This window comes from Cherax quadricarinatus, chromosome 70, assembly GCF_038502225.1.
Source record: "Cherax quadricarinatus isolate ZL_2023a chromosome 70, ASM3850222v1, whole genome shotgun sequence".
Classification (NCBI taxonomy): domain Eukaryota; kingdom Metazoa; phylum Arthropoda; class Malacostraca; order Decapoda; family Parastacidae; genus Cherax; species Cherax quadricarinatus.
The window spans coordinates 22,476,195-22,497,688 of record NC_091361.1 but is presented as its reverse complement, the minus strand read 5'-3'; the positions used below and the strand labels follow the sequence as shown (position 1 = coordinate 22,497,688).

The window sequence follows — 21,494 nt, the reverse complement described above, 5'->3', positions numbered from 1 at the left end:
TAGCTAATTATATAAGAAATAAGTTGCAAGAGATAAATACTAGCGTCACTGTAATTTGGTCTGATAATGAGGTATCCTTACAATGGATTCGTAATGGAAACAGTAAAATTGTGTACGTACAAAACAGAGTCGCTGAAATTAATCAGATGCAAGAGAAGTATAATGGTTTGGGCCAGCATATGTTAACATTTAATCATATACCTGGTGAGGAGAATCCAGCTGATTTCCTGTCTCGAGGTTTATCTTATGCTAAATTTGTAAATGCTGTATCATGGTTTAAAGGACCGAGCTGGTTGGTAAATAAAACTAATTGGCCTGTACAAAAGGCGTACATTGCTCCTGTTGAAATTACTGTGACCACCGCTCCAATAGTTTGTCCTTCAGCCATTGATATAAATAGGTATTCTTCTTTACCCAAACTAATCAATGTAACTAAGTTGGTGTTTAAATTTCTAAACAAGATGAATCTCTCATATAAATTTTCACATCCACTTGAATATTGAATAAAGAGGGTACAAGAAGAAATCTATGGAAATGAGATTTAACTGAGCTTCTACAGTCATATCCTAATATTTTTTCAGATGTGCCGAAAAAATGTACGTTAGGTTATCATGATGTAGATGTGGGAAACTCTAAACCAATTAAACTCTCCCCCTACAGAGCTAATCCTGAAAAGCAAAGGCTACTTCAGCAGGAAGTAGAATTTTTGTTAAAGCAAGGTTTAGTGGAGGAGTCATCTAGTCCATGGGCTTCACCGTGCATCCTTGTGAAGGAGGCTGATGGAGGGTTTCGTATGTGTACAGACTACCGTAAGGTGAATGAGGTCACAATTACAGATGCTTACCCTCTTCCTCGTCTGGATGACGTAATTGACTTTGTGGGTAAGGCTATTTTTGTGTCCAAGTTAGATCTCCTAAAAGGTTACTATCAGGTACCTTTGACGAATAAGGCGAAGGAAATCTCTGCCTTCGTAATTCCAGGAGGTCATTATCAATACACAGTTACCCCCTTCAGGATGAAAAATTCCCCCTCTTCATTCCAGAAACTTATCCATCAGGCTATTAAAGGACTTGAAGGCACGGCAGCGTACCTAGATGATATTGTTGTGGTGTCTGATACTTGGGATCAACACCTACTTAGACTTAAGGCTCTTTTTGAGACCTTCAAGAGTTCCCATTTAACAGTTAATTTATCTAAATCTTCCTTTGGCCAGGCCACTATCACTTTTCTAGGTAGTGGTAAAGTTGCACCTAAACTTGCTAAAGTTTTTGCTATTAAAGAATATCCAGTTCCTCATGATAGGAAATCTCTTCAACGTTTCCTAGGCATGATAGGATTTTACAGAAGATTCTGTAAGAATTTCTCAGATATTGTAGCCCCTCTTACCTCTCTTACCAGTCACAAAGTTCCCTTTAATTGGACCTCAGACTGTAACACTGCTTTTAATAAAGCAAAAAGAATATTGTGTACTGCACCCATTCTCTTGTCTCCAGACTTCTCCAAACCTTTTTCATTACAGGTTGATGCTTGCGAGTCTGGGGTTGGGGCAGTACTATTACAAATCGAGAATGAGGAGTTGCAGCCTGTAGCATACTTTTCAGCCAAGTTCCAGCCACATCAGAGGGCTTACTCTACCATTGAAAAAGAAGCCCTCGCGCTGGTACTGGCTTTGGAGCATTTCGATGTTTATGTGGGCCAGACATCGCAGGTGGTCACAGTCTACAGTGATCACAATCCTCTAGTATATCTCCAAGCCATGAAGAACCACAACACAAAGCTCATGCGCTGGACGCTAAGACTGCAACCATACTCACTCAGAATTAAATATATTGCCGGCAAAGAAAATGTGTTGGCGGACTCATTATCTAGAGTATATTTTTATTTATTTAGTTTAGGATGTTATATTTGTGGTAACCCCTTTTCACGCTCTTTTTTTTTATCCCCTGGTGTGGGGTTTTTTTTAGTGAGGGGATGCGGGCTACCGTCCGCCTGTATCTTGGACCTATGCTAGCCTGACTGACTGCTGTCTCACTTCTTCGAGGATTTGAGATCTCTTTTTTGTCAGCATATCTACCCCTCTTGCAACAACAGCACACTTTATTTCCTTTCCCTTTGCCATGATCGAAGTGATGGTTGAATGGGGTTTGCCATACATCCTGGCAAGTTCTGTAACACGCACTCCGCTCTCATATTTTTCAATGATTTCCTTCTTGAATTCGATCATGTTCCTCGCTTTCTTTACCAAAGGGCTTGCACTAGCTTTCCTTGGGCCCATGGTGACTTATTTAGCAGTTGCAAGCACAAACAATGGATTATTATGAAATGTATTATATGAACCCTCGGGGTGATGGTCACCTGCTGGTAAACAATGGCACACTGAGTGTGAGTGGTGTGGGAGACTGGCTTTGTGTGTGCGGTGATGGGCGGACACGTACCAGACGGTCGCCGAATCACGAGCCCAATCATGAACCCCGAGGCTAAATTTTGCCGAAAAAACTTGCCAAAAGTCAGATTTCATGAAAGTCGATGCCGACAAAACTCAGGAGTCCACTGTATATCAGTATTGTTAACATGGAGGAAATCAGCGATCATAGGGCTTGTATACCAGTCATCTGTGAACAATGTATGACTTGTGAACAACAACACTGGAAATACCCAACATCTGCCTGGCATCATTGAGTGCATTTCTCCCAGTGTAGACAATGACAGCTAACACTATACCAGTCTCAGTCACATAAAATTTTTTATACCAGGGCGATTATATTTGCTTTGTATATATTGTCTGAATGACAGTTGTCCCTTGAACAGAATCAGGGACTCATCGACAACAATGTTCTTGAATGGATAAAAGTAGGCACTGAATTTTTGCTTCAGATACTTAAACACTTACAGATTTTGTATAGGTCATTTCTGTTGGGCCTATTCCTGTCTGAGAAGCGCAACATTCATAGCACCAGCATGAATCTGTTGCAGGCAAGGTGGTCACGAAAGACTGGAGTACTGAGGAAGTAGTCTGGACCAGTACTGTGCTTATATTAACCCTTAAACTGTCCAAACGTATTATTATTATTATTATAATCGAGGGGAAGCGCTAAACCCGTAAAATTATACAGCGCCTGGGGGGGATGTAGAAGGCATTCAGGCTTAATTCGGGGAACTGGAGCACAGATCCAATTCCCCAAATCAAGAGCCCCTCACCAACATCAAGGAACCTTCCCTGAGGGGTGTCCAAACGTAGATCTATGTTTTTTCAACATTTCAAAGTACTATGTAAAAAACGTAGATCTTCTTTTTGTTTTTTTTACATTTGAAAACGTGTAAAAAACTTTGATCTTCAAACAAGGAATCAAAATAAAACAATACTGAAATGAAAAATATTTATGTACCACTCTCTAGTCTCATTTTACATTTTCAAATAAACATAATTGCTCCTTCTCCTTGACGTTACACCAGCTCATCCTCAGCTCCACACCAACTAGTTTGTATTAGATGGCTGGGAAGTGCACTGCCTGTATAAAAGAATTAGGTCCTTGTTAGAGAATCTTAAATTATATTTTTTTAATGCTCTTTTTATTTTGAACAATACATTACAAGGTAATAATTTACATTTATTAAAATATTAACTTCAGAATACAAAAATAAAAACTATTGAGATTTTGTATACTGTATCTTATATACAAACCCCTGATTAAAATTTAATTAGATTGGTCAAATTTGTAATAATGCTATTTAACCCTTTGAGGGTTTTCGTCGTACTAGTACGTCTTACGCGTAGGGGTTTTTGACGTACTAGTACTCATAAATTCTAGCGACCTCAAATCTAGTGGGAGAAAGCTGGTAGGCCTTCATATGAAAGAATGGGTCTATGTGGTCAGTGTGCACAGTCTAAAAAAAATCCTGCAGCACACGGTGCATAATGAGAAAAAAAAAACTTTTTCCATTTTTTTTTAAAAAATCAGCGACTTTGCAGTGTATTTTCGTATAGTATTTATTGTTGTATTCTAGTTTTCTTGGTCTCATTTTATAGAATGGAAGACATATTACTGAAATTGAGATGATTTTGACTGGTTTTACAATGAAAGGTGCCTTGAAATTGAGCTCAAAGTAGCAGAAATGTTCGATTTTTACCAAACTTCAAAAGTAAACAAATCGTGCCAAGCGTGCAATACACGTCAACTGGTGAGTCTAATATTCTTTCACAAGTGCACCAATAATATTTATACCATTTTTTACACTAATGCAGTAGTCTGCATAACAGTAAATCTTATATTTTTTGTGAGAATAAAAATTCAAAGTGGAAAGCAAAAGAATATAAGAGGGGCCTTGAGACGTGACTAATGACTAGAGGAAATGTCATTTTAGTGCCAGGAATGTCTTTCTTGTTTATTCTGGACCCTATTCCGAAATTGGCATCTTTTGAAATTTGTGTGAAATTGGCAAAATTGCTAAATTCTGACCACTGTACTGGATAGTTGAATTTATAAATGGGTGGTTTCTTGCACCCATTCGATAGAAAAAATGGAGTTCTAGCGAAATATTCATGTTTTTTGTCTACTAGTACAGTGAAATTGGCCGAAAATGGGGCTCAAAGTGGGCAAAATCGCCGATCCGTAAACATCGCCGAGACCGCTAACTTTGCGAGAGCATAATTCCGTAAGTTTTCTATCAAATTTCAAACTTTTGGTGTCGTTATGATCGGGAAAAGATTCTCTATCTTTTCATAAGAGAAAATAATTTTTTTTTTTTTTTAAATTTGGCCGACCCTGAGAACGAGTTTCGGAGAGGGCCTGTCGACCCTCAAAGGGTTAAAGAGTTTAACCTAAAAGACATATTACACTAAAATACTTTGATTATCAATTTAAGCATCACTATAGATTTTCCTTTTCCTTGCCAGGACTAAAGTGTCTCCCCTCCCCCCCAGCCTCCCACTGTTCTTATTATCACCAGTCTATTTCAACATATGTCTTAACCAAAAATATGTTCAACTTATGATTAGTTAATTCACTAAGTGCACCTACTCAAATTTTGAAGAAAATATTCAATGAATTAACCAACCAATTGGGCTGTGTGGCTCGTACATCAGTCTGCGTGCAGCCGGCAGTAACAGCCTGGCTGATCAGACCCTGATCCACCATGAGGCTTGGTCTCAGGCCGAGCTGCGGGGGCACTGACCCCCGAAACCCTCTCCAAGTAAACTCCAGGTAACCCTTTCACTTATGCAACATATAGGAAATGTTTCGCCACACAGTGGCTTCATCAGTCCAATACTGATGAAGCCACTGATGTGGCGAAACGTTTCTTCAATAAAGATTCCTATATGTTGCATAAGTGTCTCAATCTTCAACCTGTCGTTTTTTTTTAAACCATTTATCACAACCCTTTCACTGTCGAGACCCCTGCTCACAAACTTGCTCTCAGTGTTTAACCCTTTGACTGTCGCGGCCGTATATATATGTCTTACGAGGGAGGTACCGTGTTTGACGTATATATACTCATAAATTCTAGCGGCTTCAAATCAAGCAGGAGAAAGCTGGTAGGCCCACATGTGAAAGAATGGGTCTGTGTGGTCAGTGTGCACCATATAAAAAAAAAATCCTGGAGCACGCAGTGCATAATGAGAAAAAAAAAAACTCCGACCGTTTTTTTAATTAAAATACCGATTTTGTGGTCTATTTTCATATAGTATTTATGGTTGTATTCTCGTTTTCTTGGTCTCATTTGATAGAATGGAAAACATATTATAGAAATAGAGGTGACTTTGATTGATTTTCCTATAAAAAGAACCTGGAAATGGAGCTCAAAGTAGGGGAAATGTTTGATTTTTACCGATGTTCAAAAGTACACAAATGATGTCATTGTCCAATAAATGTCCAACTAGCCATTCTAATATGCAGTCATGAATGGGTTGATGTTATTTATACAATTATTACAGTATTGCAGTAGTCTGCATAATAGTAAGTCTTCTATATTTTGTTTGAATAAAAATTCAAAATAGAAAGCAAGAGTAATATCAGAGGGGCTGGAGACATGACTGATGAACAAAGAAAATGTTATTTTAGAGCCAGGAATGTCTGCATTGTTCATTCTGGACCTTATTTTGACATTGTTATATTTTTTAATTTTCGTGAAATTGGCCAAGTTGCAAATTTCTGACCACATTATTGGGTAGTTGAAATCGGTAAATGGGCAGTTTCTTGTACTCAATCGATAGAAAAAATGGAGTTCTAAAGAAATAGCTATGACTTTGGTCGACTGGCACAAAGGAATTAGCCAAAAATAGGGCTCAAAGTGGGCGAAATCGCCGATTTGTCAATATCGCCGGGGTCGCTAACTTCGCGAGAGCATAATTCCGTCAGTTTTCCATCAAATTTCATTTTTTTAGTGTCATTACAATCGGGAAAAGATTCTCTATCATTTCATAAGAAAAATAATTTTTTTTTTTTTTTGACATTTTGCGGCACCAGGAGACACCTCAGGATTGGGGGTTGCAACAGTCAAGGGGTTAATAATTTTCAAAAAAAAAAAAAATGTTTTTTTCATGTGAAATGATAAAGAATCTTTTCCCGATGGTAATGACACCAAAAGTATGAAATTTCGTGGAAAACTTATGGAATTACGCTCTCGCGAAGTTAGCAGTCTCGGTGGTATACGTATATGCATCGGCGATACGCCCACTTTGAGCCCTATTTTCGACCAATTCTATTGTTCCAGTTGACCAAACTCATAGTTATTTCACTAAAACTTATTTTGTTCTATCAACTGAGTACAAGAAACCACCCATTTACCAATTTCAACTACCCAATAAAGTGGTCAGAAATTGGCAATTTGGCCAATTTCACACAAATTTCAAAATAGGGTCCAGAATAAACAATGCAGACATTTCTGGCACTAAAATAACATTTTCTCTGTTATATTACTCTTGCTTTCCATTTTGAATTTTTATTCACACAAAATATAAATTTACTATTATGCAGGCTACTGCATTATTGTACTAATTATATAAATAATGTCAACCCATTCAAGACTGCGTATTAAACTGGCCAGTTGGACAAGTACGTATTAGACGGTGACGTCATATGTTTACTCTTAAACATCAGCAAAATTCGAACATTTCTGCTACTTTGAGCTCAATTTCAAGGTACTTTTCATCGTGAAACCAATCAAAATCATCTCTATTTCTGTAATATATCTTCCATTCTATCAAATGAGACCAGAAAAATGAGAATACAACCATAAATATCATATGAAAATACACCTGAAATTCGGCGTTTTAAACCAAAAACACAGTTGGAGTTTTTTGTTCTCATTATGCACTGCGTGCTGCTAGACTTTTCTTATACTGCACACACTGACCCCACAGACCCATTCTCTCACTTTCTCCCACTAGATCTGAAGCAGCTAGAATTTTGGGGAATTAATACATCACCAACACTGGCTTGTAAGTCGTACTAATATGATACCGACAGTAAAAGGGGTTAATATCATGAATCCTTAAAATTTCAGAAAAAAACTTTATTAACCCTCAAATACAATGGTTATTGTCCATGTTTTGCATCACAAATTACTGTAAGTATGTACACTTTATATATTACTGTGCCTTCAAGCATGATGCACCTATTGCAGCAGTATTTCTGCAATTGTTGATTTTTATAATATAAAAAAATGTGCTAAACCCTTACAAGTAATACAGCACTGTGATGGTGTGTGTTGACTTGGTAGGGGTTAGTGGAGTTACGGTTAGAAAAACAGGAAAGAAATTAGCCAGGAAAATAATTGTGATTTAATAGAGATCAATTTGTGATTTAACCTAGACTAACTCTGCTGCCAACAATTTCAAAAGAGATTACCATAAAATAATGTGAAAGAGAGACCACTCCCTCTATATGAGAGTGGTAAACCCTGAGTTGAAAATAGAGTAGCAGAGTTTGCATGTCTTTACCTTGGACATCACGGTGTCCCACGGACCCAGCAAACACCAATATCTTTGAATTTGTTAAAAATATGGAATAACCACTAACATATGGAGTACTAAGGGATATGTGGAACTGAATTGCCTTGGGAGTATAAAACAATAACAAAAATTATTACAATAACTAGGGTCATACAGCAAAGAAGGAAGAAGTGGGCACACTTGCAATGTGTAAGAGAGCAAAAAGTATTGCATAACAACTCTAGTAAATGCTGGCCAACTCTAGTAAATGTCCCTGGATAAAACTATCTAGGAAAACAGATGCAGATACTACCTTTTTGGGGAATTTTGAACAATCTCTATGCACTGCTGTAGTGTGGGGATGAGTTCATTACAGGTACGTATACCTTTGAGCATGGAAGAGAAACACACCTGATTTTTATCATTATAATCCAAACTAAGCATTAAACCCACAAGGATCATACCGCACTGCAGGATAGGCTGTACAAACTGTTTAATATGCTTGATCTGAGACTAGCAAGGGTGGAGAGTATAACAGAGGAAGAGTTAAAGATGGAGTCTGTGTCAAAGGTGGGGCTGTCAGTAAGGAGGGAAAATAAAATAAGGGTGCTAGAGTGGTGACGAGGTCGAAGTAAATTCTGTGTCCTTGCTGGTAGACAGGACAGTCCAACAGAATATGGCAAACTGAAACTGGAACCTGAAAATTTTCACAGAGTGGAACTGGGCGCCTCTCCATGAAATGTCAATGAGTGATCACGTGTGCCCAATGCAAAGACGGAAAGCAGTCTCCCAACCACGACATGATGATAAGACGACGACTAGGATCCTAAACACGGCTTGACAGAATATAATTTGTTATGAATCAAAGCAGACCAGCGTTGTTGCCAACAGCTGCGAATGTGGCTAGATATTACAGCAAAATACAGTGGAACCTCGCTTAACGAACGCATCGCATAACGTTAAATCCGCCTAGCAATACATTTTAACGCAAAAATTTTGCCTTGACTAGCGCTAAAAAACTCGCTCAACGCGGTTCGTTCGAGACACGGCCACGTGCAACCTGAGCCCGCCTCACTTGTTCCTTGGGTGCCAGTGTTTACAACCCAGCCACCGCGGTCACTTCCAAGCATACAATCGGAACATTTCATATTATCACAGCCTTTTTAGTGACTACACCTGCAAAATAAGTCACCATGGGCCCCAAGAAAGCTTCTAGTGCCAACCCTACAGCAAAAAGAGTGAGAATTACTATGGATATGAAGAAAGAGATCATTGCTAAGTATGAAAGTGGAGTGCGTGTCTCCAAGCTGGCCAGGTTGTACACGAAACCCCAATCAACCATCGCTACTATTGTGGCCAAGAAAACGGCAATCAAGGAAGCTGTTCTTGCCAAAGGTGCAACTTTGTTTTCGAAACAGAGATCGCAAGTGATACAAGATGTTGAGAGACTGTTATTGGTGTGGATAAACGAAAAACAGATAGCAGGAGATAACATCTCTCAAGTGATCATATGTGAAAAGGCTAGGAAGTTGCATGATGATTTAATTAGAAAAATGCCTGCAACTAGTGATGATGTGAGTGAATTTAAGGCCAGCAAAGGTTGGTTTGAAAGATTTAAGAATCCTAGTGGCACACATAGTGTGATAAGGCATGGTGAGGCTGCCAGTTCGGACCACAAAGTGGCTGAAAAATATGTGCAGGAATTCAAGGGGTACATAGACAGTGAAGGACTGAAACCTGAACAAGTGTTTAATTGTGACGAAACAGGCCTGTTTTGGAAGAAAATGCCAAACAGGACGTACATTACTCAGGGGGAAAAGACACTCCCAGAACATAAACCTATGAAAGACAGGCTTACTCTGTTGATGTGTGCCAATGCTAATGGTGATTGCAAAGTGAAGCCTTTATTGGAGTATCACTCTGAAACTCCCAGAGTGTTCACGAAAAACAATGTCCTCAAGGCTAATTTGTGTGTGCTGTGGAGGGCAAACAGTAAGGCATGGGTCACTAGGGACTTTTTCTATGACTGGTTACACCATGCATTTGCCCCCACTGTGAAAAATTACCTAATTGAAAAGAAATTAGACCTTAAGTGCCTCCTGGTATTAGACAATGCTCCTGGTCATCCTTCAGACATGGCAGAGCAGTTTGTGTGTATTAAAATTAATATTTCATGTGGTAAAATTTTTTTTTTGTTCATACTTTGGGGTGTCAGGAACGGATTAATTTGATTTCCATTATTTCTTATGGGGAAAATTAATTCGCCTAACGATAATTTCGCTTAACATTGAGCTCTCAGGAACGAATTAATAGCGTTAGGCGAGGGTCCACTGTATTCTGAGAAAGGAATACTACCTCTATATGAAATGGGAAGATCACATACTGCTGACTGCGTTGCAGAGTCCACGTGCTTATTGCCCTGAACATCAACATAACCAGGGTTCCACGTTCCAGAAGACAATGATTTCTTTGTTTTTGCTAGAACTGCAGCGCAACCGAAGTTGTATACGAAGAACTTGGGGATGAGGCGAATTTGATAGGTTGCAAAGCATTAAACGAGGTCTCAAACTACCAAAAATGTTGAGGTAGGCCTGGACACAATACAGATAATCACTAAGAGAACTGCATACAGTTCAGCTGTGAACATGTTAGCCAAGTCTAATATAAGACCTTGCACAACACTATCCAGGAACACTGCTTCAAACCCAATACTGTGAAGAGGATTTAGAACTATCAGTGTAAACTGCAATGGCATGAGAATGAGACTGGTAATGGTTGAGAAATGGTGAAGCAAGAAGCAACTGTAGGTATCTTAGCTTTCACACACAGCAGTGGAACTGTCAGAATCTCCCAAGGGGGAATAAAATAGTTAGATGTTAGATAAACATATAAAGGGGGCAACTGAAGAGAAGCCAAGAGTGAAAACAAAGAGAAAAGGGACAGTGTAAATGGCTGGCAAACAAATAATGAACCTCTGCTAACGTCCATTACCATCCAGTATATAGAAGGATCGTAAAGGTCATGAGAACAGAGAAAATAACAAAGGCAATGGGCATGACGCCAATCGTTCAGGGATGTAACATTTGGCTCTGCATGTAGACTCTTGACAGGGGAGGGGCAAAAAACACCTAGACATAAACATTATTTCTGATGATGGATGGAATCAAGTTCAGGAAGAGTTGCAGACCGCAGAACATATCTGATCACAACAGTCTAGTTTCAATAAAATTAAGGCTGAATGAAGTCGAATGAGAGTTCGACAATCCCTCCCCCCCCACCACCAAGAAAGATGAGTGAGAGTTTTAACCCTTTGACTGTTTCGGCCGTATATATATGTTTTACGAGGTACCGTGTTTGACGTATATACAGTATAGTGTACTCATAAATTCTAGCGGCTTCAAATCAAGCAGGAGAAAGCTGGTAGGCCCACATGTGAGAGAATGGGTCTGTGTGGTCAGTGTGCACCATATAAAAAAAATCCTGGAACATGCAGAGCATAATGAGAAAAAAAAACTCCGACCGTTTTTTTTAATTAAAATGCCGACTTTGTGGTCTATTTTCATTTAGTATTTATGGTTGTATTCTCGTTTTCTTGATCTCATTTGATAGCATGAAATTTCATTCTATCAAGAAATAGAGGTGATTTTGATTGGTTTTACTATAAAAAGAACCTTGAAATGGAGCTCAAAGTAGGGGAAATGTTTGATTTTTGCCGATGTTCAAAAGTAAACAAATGTCATTGTCCAATAAATGTCCAACTAGCCATTCTAATATGCAGTCATGAATGAATGGGTTGACTATTTGTACAATTATTACAATATTGCAGTACTCTGCATAACAGTAAATCTTCTATTTTTTGTTTGAATAAAAATTCAAAATAGAAAGCAAGAGTAATATCAGAGGGGCCTGGAGACGTGACTGATGAACAAAGAAAATGTTATTTTAGAGCCAGGAATGTCTGCATTGTTCATTCTGGACCTTATTTTGAAATTGTCATATTTTTTAATTTTCATGAAATTGGCCAAATTGCAAATTTCTGACCACATTAGTGGGTAGTTGAAATCGGTAAATGGGCAGTTTCTTGTACTCAATGAATAGAAAAAAATGGAGTACTAAAGAAATAGCTATGAGTTTGGTCAACTGGAACAATGGAATTAGCCGAAAACAGGGATCAAAGTGGGTGAAATCGCCGATTTGTAAATATCACCGAGGTCGCTAACTTCACGAGAGCGTAATTCCGTCAGTTTTCTATCAAATTTCGTTTTTTTGGTGTCATTACAATTGGGAAAAGATTCTCTATCATTTCATAAGAATTTTTTTTTTTTTTTTTAAATTTTGCGACACCAGCAGACACCTCAGTATTAGGGGTTGCGACAGTCAAAGGGTTAAGGAGGTTGAGCAGGCTATAGCAAGATGCTTTCAGGGAAATATGTGAGGTTTCCAGGACAGCTGGTGATCAAGCAGAAGGCCAAGAAATCTGACCATATCACGTTCAGGGATCCGGGAACCATACTGGTATAGCGGAGTGTTAGAGACAACCAAACGTCTAATAAAAATAATCTGGTGCATTTTAGTACCAGAAAATTTAAACCCATGAATAGTGGCCCAATGGAAAACACAGTCAATAGCATTCTGGAGAGAGAGAGAGAGAGAGAGAGAGGCTGTTACCAGGTGGCAGTTAGCACCTGCACAGGCTATAGCAAAGTCATCAACAAAGTGATGACCAAATATTAGCAGGGAAAACAGAAGCCAGATCATAAATAGCTAGTAGAAAAAGTGGTGCTAAGGACACATCCCAGAGGAACACCTTCAACCTGGATAGTCAAAAGAAAGCAGAATAAGTAGAACCTCGGTTATCGTGTGCATTACTTGTCAAACAAATTGTTTTTTAAACAAGGAATTCGAAAAAAAAATGTCCTGGGTTTCATATGTTCTCTTGGTTGCCAACCAACAATGCTTGAGGCCTATAGACAAAGCCTAGGGAAATGTGTCTTCCAGGACCATGAGTCAGAGTAGAAGAAATTGTTGCCTGACTTTATGGCAGCCAGGGATAATATGAAGGCTTTGAAGATGAGCCTGAGCCAGTAGAGCATATTGTGTTCCTGAGGAAAACCTTGGGCTTAGAGGAGACTGAAGATTATGTGGAGGAGTTGGTGGAGGAGCACAGAACTGAACTCACCACAGAAGAACTTCTAGACCTTCTGAAGGAGCAGCAACAGATTGTAGTAGAAGAGCTGTCATCAGAGGAAGAGGAAGGAAGGGATGATGTGCCCATTGCACTTGTCAAGAAAATGTGTGCTAAGTGGCATGAAGTGCAGGGGTTTACCGAAAATACCATCCAGACAAAGCAGTGGCCCTCCATCTCTAACATGTACAATGACAGTACTATGTCTCAATTTAGACAAGTGTTAAAACAGAGACTGAAAAAACCTCACTGGACAGGTTTTTAGCGAGACAAAGAACCAGTGAGCCAGAACAAGGTGTTAGTGGTAAAATGAGAAAAAGAAGAGAAACAACAGTTGGACAGTTGCCTGATATATTAACAGGTGGTGACTCTCCTTCCCTGCAGTAACATCCCCCCTCCTCTCCACCTCCTGCTTCCAGTATGCCATTATCTCTCCTCTGACAGGCAAGAGGCAGTTAAATTTTCATTTACTGTACAGTATTTCAGTTAAAGTTCCTAATAGTATTCATTTTTACAGTTTTATGTAGTAGTTAGTACATTTTTTATAAATTATTCATCTACAATAAATTATTATATTGTCATTTGGGGTCTGGAAAGGATTAATTCTATTTGCATTATTCCTTACGGGAAAAATTGCTTTGGTTGTCATCCACTTTGGTTGTCGAATCGACATCTGGAATGAATTAAATTCGACAACTGAGGTTCCACTGTATAAACCCAGACATGGAAATCTCTCTCAGACAAGAAATTTTTAAGGAAAAGTGGCAGACTGTTTTGGAGGCCTAAGGAATGTGTTTGAGCCAAGATGTTATATCTCCAAGTAGTGGCATATACTTTTTCAAGACCAAACAAGACTGCGACAACCGAGTGGTTACTAGCAAAGGCATTACGAATATAGGTATCTAACTGGAGTATGGGGTCAATAGTGGAATGGCTCATACAAAAGCCAAATCGACAAGTGGAAAGACTTATGTGACTCTAAAGGGAACAGCTCTAGAAGATCCCAGAGGCATTGATGAGGCTGCCTCACAACGGACCAACAAGAAGATCCTTCACTCTGGAAGAATCAGGTACAAGAAACAACACAAGGCACATCCAAGCTTCAAGTCCTGCATGTAGGGAACTCCAAATAAATATTATCCTCAGAAAATCACAAAGAAAATGAAGGTCTGCAAAACATTCCATTAAGAACGCTAAATGATGACACTGTGCAGTATCACTGATAAGCATAAACTGGTAAGGTGTGAATGACTAACAACTGGACGATTAGGTACAAATTCTCCTTTTGCTTGCAGTACTTCAAATACTTGCTTGAGAACTTGTCTGCCAGCTACATGTATGCTGAGAGATCAGGCCCAGAATGCTCCTTTTTCACAATCTGAATGTTACAGAATAGCACAAATTTTCAGTTTGAGGATAAGAAATTTATTCAGATTATTAGGCATCCCCAAAAGAGTATCTTAAATTGGTTGAATTTTTTCTGAGGTTTTCATTTTACAACTTGAGGATGCCTCATCCTATTGGCCTTAAATTTTCAATGCTGGATTACTGCAACTAGGGAATGGTTCATGTAACAACTGCTGTGGGGACATGTCAATACTTGAAAAATTTGAATTAATAATTTTCAAGAAATAATTTGTGATTGCCTCAACCATTTAGCTTTAAACTTTCAACATCAATAACTGGAGAAGGCAACTTTTGAGCAGATTAAAACTTTAAGTCCTGGAGTATTTTAGGATAAAGGTCTTTGTGCAGTAACTAGAGATTGCTTCTTCCAACTGGCTTTAAATTCTTAACCCTTTCAGGGTCCGTGCCGTAGATCTACGGCTTTACGTTGAGGGTCCAAACCGTAGATCTACACAATGAGCTCAGCTCACTCTGATAAGCTGTGAGTGGTAAATTTGGGCCTAGATATGAGAGAATACATCTATGTGGTATGTGTGCACCACATAAAATAAATCCTGCAGCACACAGTGCATAATGAGAGAAAAAACTGAGACCATAATTTTTTATTAAAACTGCAACTTTGCAGTGTTTTTTCGTATGTTTTTTATACTTGTATTTGCAATTTCTTGATCTCATTTGACAGAATGGAAGATATATTTACAGCAATAGAGATGATTTTGATTGGTTTTAGTACTGGAAATGGTTTGAAACTAAGCTCAAAGTAGCGGAAATGTTAAATTTTTGCCGATGTTCAAGAGTGAACAAATGACCTCACACATCTAATACACATCAGCTGGTGGGTTTAATATACGTTCACAAATGTGCTGATATTATTTATACAATTATTACAATATTGCAAACAGTAAATCTTCTATTTTCGGTTTGAATAATAATTCATTATGTGAATAAAAATTCAAAATGGAATTCATTTGTAAAGCCTGAAAACGTAAATAATGAACAGAGGAAATGTTAGTCTAGTGCCAGGAATGCCTGCATTGTTTATTCTGGACACTATTTTGAAATTGGAATATTTTGAACTTTGCATTAAATTGGCCAAATTACCAATTTCTGATCACTTTATTTTGTAGTTGAAACAGTTGACTTGGTGACTTCTTGTGCTCAATCGATAGAACAGAAGTAATACTAGTGAAATAGCTAAGAATTTGGTCGAATGGAATAATGTAATTGGCCTAAAATGGGAGACAAAGTCGGCAAAATCACCACTGCGTAAATATCGCTGACACATCAAAATTCACAAGAGTATAATTTCGTCAATTTTCCATCAAATTTCGTACTTTTTGTTTTATTACCTTCAGAAAAAGATTCTCTACCATTTCATAAGAAAATTATTTTTTGAAAATTCTTGGACACTTGTGCACACTTTTAAATTTGGCCTCTGGACCCTGAAAGGGTTAAAGCAGAAGCACCTACCTAGTGAAAGATTAAAATTTATTTTGGGCTATGTCAGTGACAATTTGTCTTTTTTCTTTTTTAATAAACTCAGATGTTATTTTCTGAATGATAACTTATAGATGGCTCTCTTGATTGACTCCAAATCTTCAAAGCTGATATTTAACTGCATAAGAAACTCATGCCACACTGTGTACCATTCATTTTATGTACAATAAGGTATACCTCCCTTAAATGGAAACTTTTCTTATTTAACTTGGAGGGTTAGTAGCCAAGGATAGTCAAACCAACATGGCTTAAATAAAAAAAAAAAGGCACAATACCGTGACTGGAACAATACACAAATAACCCGCACATAGAAGAGAGAAGCTTATGATGACATTTCGGTCCGACTTGGACCATTTACAATGTCACACTAATGAAAAGGACAGAAGGAGGGGTATATATAGGCAGGAGGTGGTAGTAGTAATAGTAGTAGTAGTAGTAGTGTGAATCTTAGTCCTGGCTTTGTCTCTATAGATGCCTTCCTTTCCCACTACATTGTAAAATGCTCCAAACTTCAGAACACCCATGACTTAACCTGATTCCTCCTTTTTCTTCTTCTCCCTCTTCCCCTTTTCTCTTTCTGCCTTGTGTATTTGCTCCATCTTTATGTATTTATTTATTTTTATCCCCTCTGCATTCTTGGTCTTACCCACTGTGGGCACCTAACTCCCTTGCAGTACTCCTCTTTCTTGTATTTGCCTGGATCCTCCTCCTTCTTACTACCTCCACTACTACTACTACTACTACTACCACCTCCTGCCTATATATACCCCTCCCTCTCTCCTTTTCGTTAGTGTGACTTTGTATATGGTCCAAGTCGGACCAAAACGTTGTCGTAAGCTCCTCTCTTCTATGTGCAGGTTATTTGTGCAACATGGCATATTTCCAATGGGATCCTTAAGTTCTTTTCCCCAGGAGGTGACCCACAATAGTCAGTTAACACCCAGGTACTTAATGCTAAGTGAACAAAGGACTTCTCCACTTGTTCCACGACCAAACCCAAGTCCATCAGCTATAAGCCAAAAGCATGTATTAACTACCATCACACTGGACACAAATGGAATAAGGAAGCATACAAAATGAAGTTGCAATTTAATAAGAGTTTCATCGAGTTATTAGCCCAATGTACATATATCTGAAGCATAATGCTATTAAAACTGGCATTAAGTGCTAAATGTTTATTTTAATTATCACTGTGAAGGCACCCACACACCACACTCTGAGAAAACACTTCTCACTCATCCTTGAGATATGACAAACAGTCAAGACTTATGTGAGGCCCACTGCCTAATTTCAATATAAAGCTCCATGATGTGATTATATACACAGAAGGGCCCTGCTTTATGGTGTTCCACTAATAGGGACATTTCAAATTACATATGACCAAAACTCGCTATATGGCTCCCACCACCTGACGTTCTAATACGGTCACTGTGCCCCACCCGGTTTGTTTACATTCTCCGTGAGCACCACGTCTCTCCATTATGTCTGGAAACTTTGCAAAATTTCAAGTGTTTTAAAGTTATTTCATGCTTCATATATACAGGAAGGCCCCGCTTTACGGCGTTTCACTTTACGGCGTTCCGCTAATACGGACATTTCAAATTATGACCAAAACTCGCTATACGGCTCCCCCCACCTGACTTTCTAATACGGTCACCGTGCCCCACCCTGTTTGTTTACATTCTCCATGAGCTCAGTAAGCACTAAGTCTCTCCATTTTGTCTGGAAACTCCAAAATTTCAAATGTTTTTAAAAGTTATTTCATATTTTATATATACTCTGATAATTATACTTATGTATACCTGTACCTAAATAAACTTACATACTGTGCTGGCATGCAGGTACACATTAAAATTGGTAAGTGTCTTATGTCTCCAGACATCATATTAGTAATGATAATAATAATCATCGAGTCATTTAAATGTCGTATATTACGTTAATATACACATTTTCATTAATTCATCCATGATATTTTTTTCAAAATTATATAATAAACACGATGCATACCATATAAATAAGATAAATACACCCCACAGTAGAATAAATAAACATAAATGTGAGATGTGGTAGCAGACGACTTGCACAAGTGACGCCATATTAGAAATGATAATAATAATAACAACAATACTCACCGAGTCTCATTAAATGTCGTATATTACGGTAATATACACATTTTCATTAATCCATCCATGATATTTTTTTCAAAATTATATAATAAACACGATGCATAACATATAAATAAGATAAATACACCCCACAGTAGAATAAATAAACATAAATGTGAGATGTGGTAGCAGACGACTTGCACAAGTGACGCCATATTAGAAATGATAATAACAATACTCACCGAGTCTCATTAAATGTCGTATATTACGTTAATATACACATTTTCATTAATCCATCCATGATATTTTTTTTCAAAATTATATAATAAACACGATACATAACATAAAAAGATGATAAATACACCCCACAATAGAATAAATAAACATAAATATAAGATGTGGGAGCCACATAACTTGTACAAGGGACGGCAAGAATAACATTTTCTCTAATCTAACATAAGAGAAAATGTGTTACTGGGGGTAACTGTAGAAAATTATTCCTTTCGTATGTATGTAAGTAAGTTTATTCAGGTATACACAAATACAGTTACATAGATTATCATACATAACAACATACGTGTAGAGAACCTAGGATAACCCAAAAAAGTCAGTGTGACTTATTTCCATTGCCTTCACTCAGAGCTTCATTTCTTCTCAAAATGATGTTACATGAGAATGGGAGTGTTCTTCTTTATTAATTCTACCGTATCAATGTAGAGACAACCTGTACACAATGTAACTTGTACACAAACCAGACGTGTACACTTCGTTTGTTTACAAAACTTACGTTCGCCTGGTTTGTTTACATAACTCTGCGCCTGTCCCCTCTCATGTACTCATTCTTTCTCTCTCTCATTTATTCGTTTTATCTCATTTACTTACTCCTGACCCTACATTAAGACTACAAATATTTTAAGGTAAGTAATGAGTGAACTGTATATACATTTTATCGCTCTGGGATGCTTAAATATCATAGAATAGTATGTGTGGGTGGGGTGGCCTGGTAAGGTAGCCTGGTTATTACCATACATACCACACTTGATTTCTTACAATAAATACTACTTGTCTCACCCTAGATTAAGACTAAATATTTTAAGGTAAGTAATGAGTGCACTATGTGTGTATTGTACTTTTTTATTGTTTTTTGATGCCTGGTTCTATTGCTAACTTAATATATGTTAGTGTAAACTTGTTATCTAGTGTTTGTATGCATTTATAAGTGGAAAAAAAGGGTGTTCCACTTTACGGCGGTTTCCGCTTTATGGCGGTAGCCTGGAACCTAACCTGCCGTATAAGTGGGGCCCTCCTGTATAGTGGTACCTCAGGATATGAACTTGAACAATTACGTAAGTGAATTTTTCTAAGTGTATTTTTGGGGGTCTGAAACGGATTAATCTACTTTACATTATTCTTTATGGGAACAAATTCGTTCAGCACTCAAATGTATTGGCACTTGAGCAGCCTTCTGGAATGAATCAAGTTCATATCCCAAGGTACCACTCTACTCTGATAATTATACTTATGTGTACCTGTACCTAAATAAACTTACACACTGTGCTGGCATGCAGGTACACATTAAAATCACTAAGAGTGTCTTATTAGTCTTGGGGATGCCATATTAATAATTATTATAATTATAATAATAATTTTTTTTTATTAACACATCGGCTGTTTCCCACCAATGCAGGGTGGCCTGAAAAAGAAAAACTTTCATCACCATTCACTCCATCACTGTCTTGCCAGAGACATGCTTACACTACAATTATAAAACTGCAACATTAACACCCCTCCTTCAGAGTGCCAGCACTGTACTTTCCATCTCCAGGAATCAAATCCGGCCTGCTGGTTTCCCTGAATCCCTTCATAAATGTTACCTTGCTCGCACTCCAACAGCATGTCAAGTCCTAAAAACCATTTGTCTCCATTTGCTCCTATCTAACACACACACACACGCTTGCTGGAAGTCCAAAACCTCCTTTACTCCCTCCCTCCAACATTTCCTAGGCTGACCCCTACCCTGCCTTCCCTACACTACAGATCTATATACTCTCAAAGCTGTTCTATTAAGTTCCATCCTCTCCACATGTCCAAACCATCTCAATAACCTCTCCTCAGGCCTCTGGATAATAGTTTTAGTAATCCCACACCTCCTCCTAATCTCCAAACCACGGATTCTCAGCATTATGTTCACACCACACATTGCCCTCAGACACGACATCTCCACTACCCCCAGCCTTCTCCTTGTTGCAACATTCACAACCCATGCCACACACCCATACAAGAGCATTGGTATAACTATACTCTCATACATTCCCCTCTTTGTTTTCAAGGATAAAGTTCTTTGTCTCCACAAACTCCACAGTGTGCCACTCACCTTTTTCCACTCATCAATTCTATGATTTACCTAATCTTTTGTAGACCCATTCGCTGACACGTCCACTCCCAAATATCTGAATACATTCATCTCCTCCATACTCTCTCTCTCCAGTCTGATAACCGATCTTCCGTTACCTAATTTTTTCGTTATCCTCATCACCTTACTCTTTCCTATATTCAATTTTAATTTCCATTTTTTACATACCCTACCTAAATCATCAATCAACCTCCGCAACTTCTTTTCAGAATCTCCCAAAAGCACAGTGTCATCAGCAAAGAGCAACTGTGACAACTCCCACTTTGTGTCAGATTCTTTATCTTTTAACCCCACACCTTTGGCCAACACCCGAGTATTCACTTCTCTTACAACTCCATCTATAAACATGTTGAACAACCATGGTGACATCACACATCCTTGTCTAAGGCCTACTTTTACTGGGAAATAATTCCCCTCTCGCCTACATACTCTAACTTGAGCCTCACTATCCTCATAAAGACTCTTCACTGCTTTCAATAACCTACCTCCTACTCCATACATTTGCAACATCTGCCACATTGCCCACCCTTTGCACCCTATCATATGCCTTTTCCAAATCAATAAATGCCACAAAAACCTCTTTACCCTTATCTAAATACTATTCACCTATATGTTTCACTGTAAACACTTGGTCTACACACCCCCTACCATTCTTAAAGCCTCCTTGTTCATCTGCTATCCTGCTCTCTGTCTTACTCTTATTCTTTCAATAATAACTACCATACACTTTACCAGGTATACTCAACAGACTTATTCCCCTATAATTTTTACACTCTCTTTTGTCCCCTTTTCCTTTATATAATCACTCTGAAGCACATTAAATGTCATATACATTAATATAAACATTTCCATTAATCCATCTATGATATTTTTTCAAAATTATATAATAAACATGCTACATAACATAAACATTATAAATACATCCCACAATAGAATAAATTAACATAAATATGATTA

At 38.1% G+C, this 21,494-nt stretch overlaps 1 protein-coding gene across 2 annotated transcripts in view; it reads right to left on the bottom strand.

Moving 5' to 3' along the window:
• Positions 1–3,363: 3,363 nt before the first annotated feature.
• eIF4EHP (eukaryotic translation initiation factor 4E homologous protein) overlaps positions 3,364–21,494 on the bottom strand; it is a 94,696-nt gene continuing 76,565 nt past the window's right edge. For both annotated transcript variants that reach the window (XR_011393976.1, XM_070099956.1), the window contains one exon: positions 3,364–3,509. Coding sequence is in view for 1 of the 2 variants with exons in the window: in XM_070099956.1 (XP_069956057.1) it covers positions 3,476–3,509 (34 nt within the window). In the remaining variant the exon portion in view is untranslated. The remainder of the gene's footprint in view (positions 3,510–21,494) is intronic.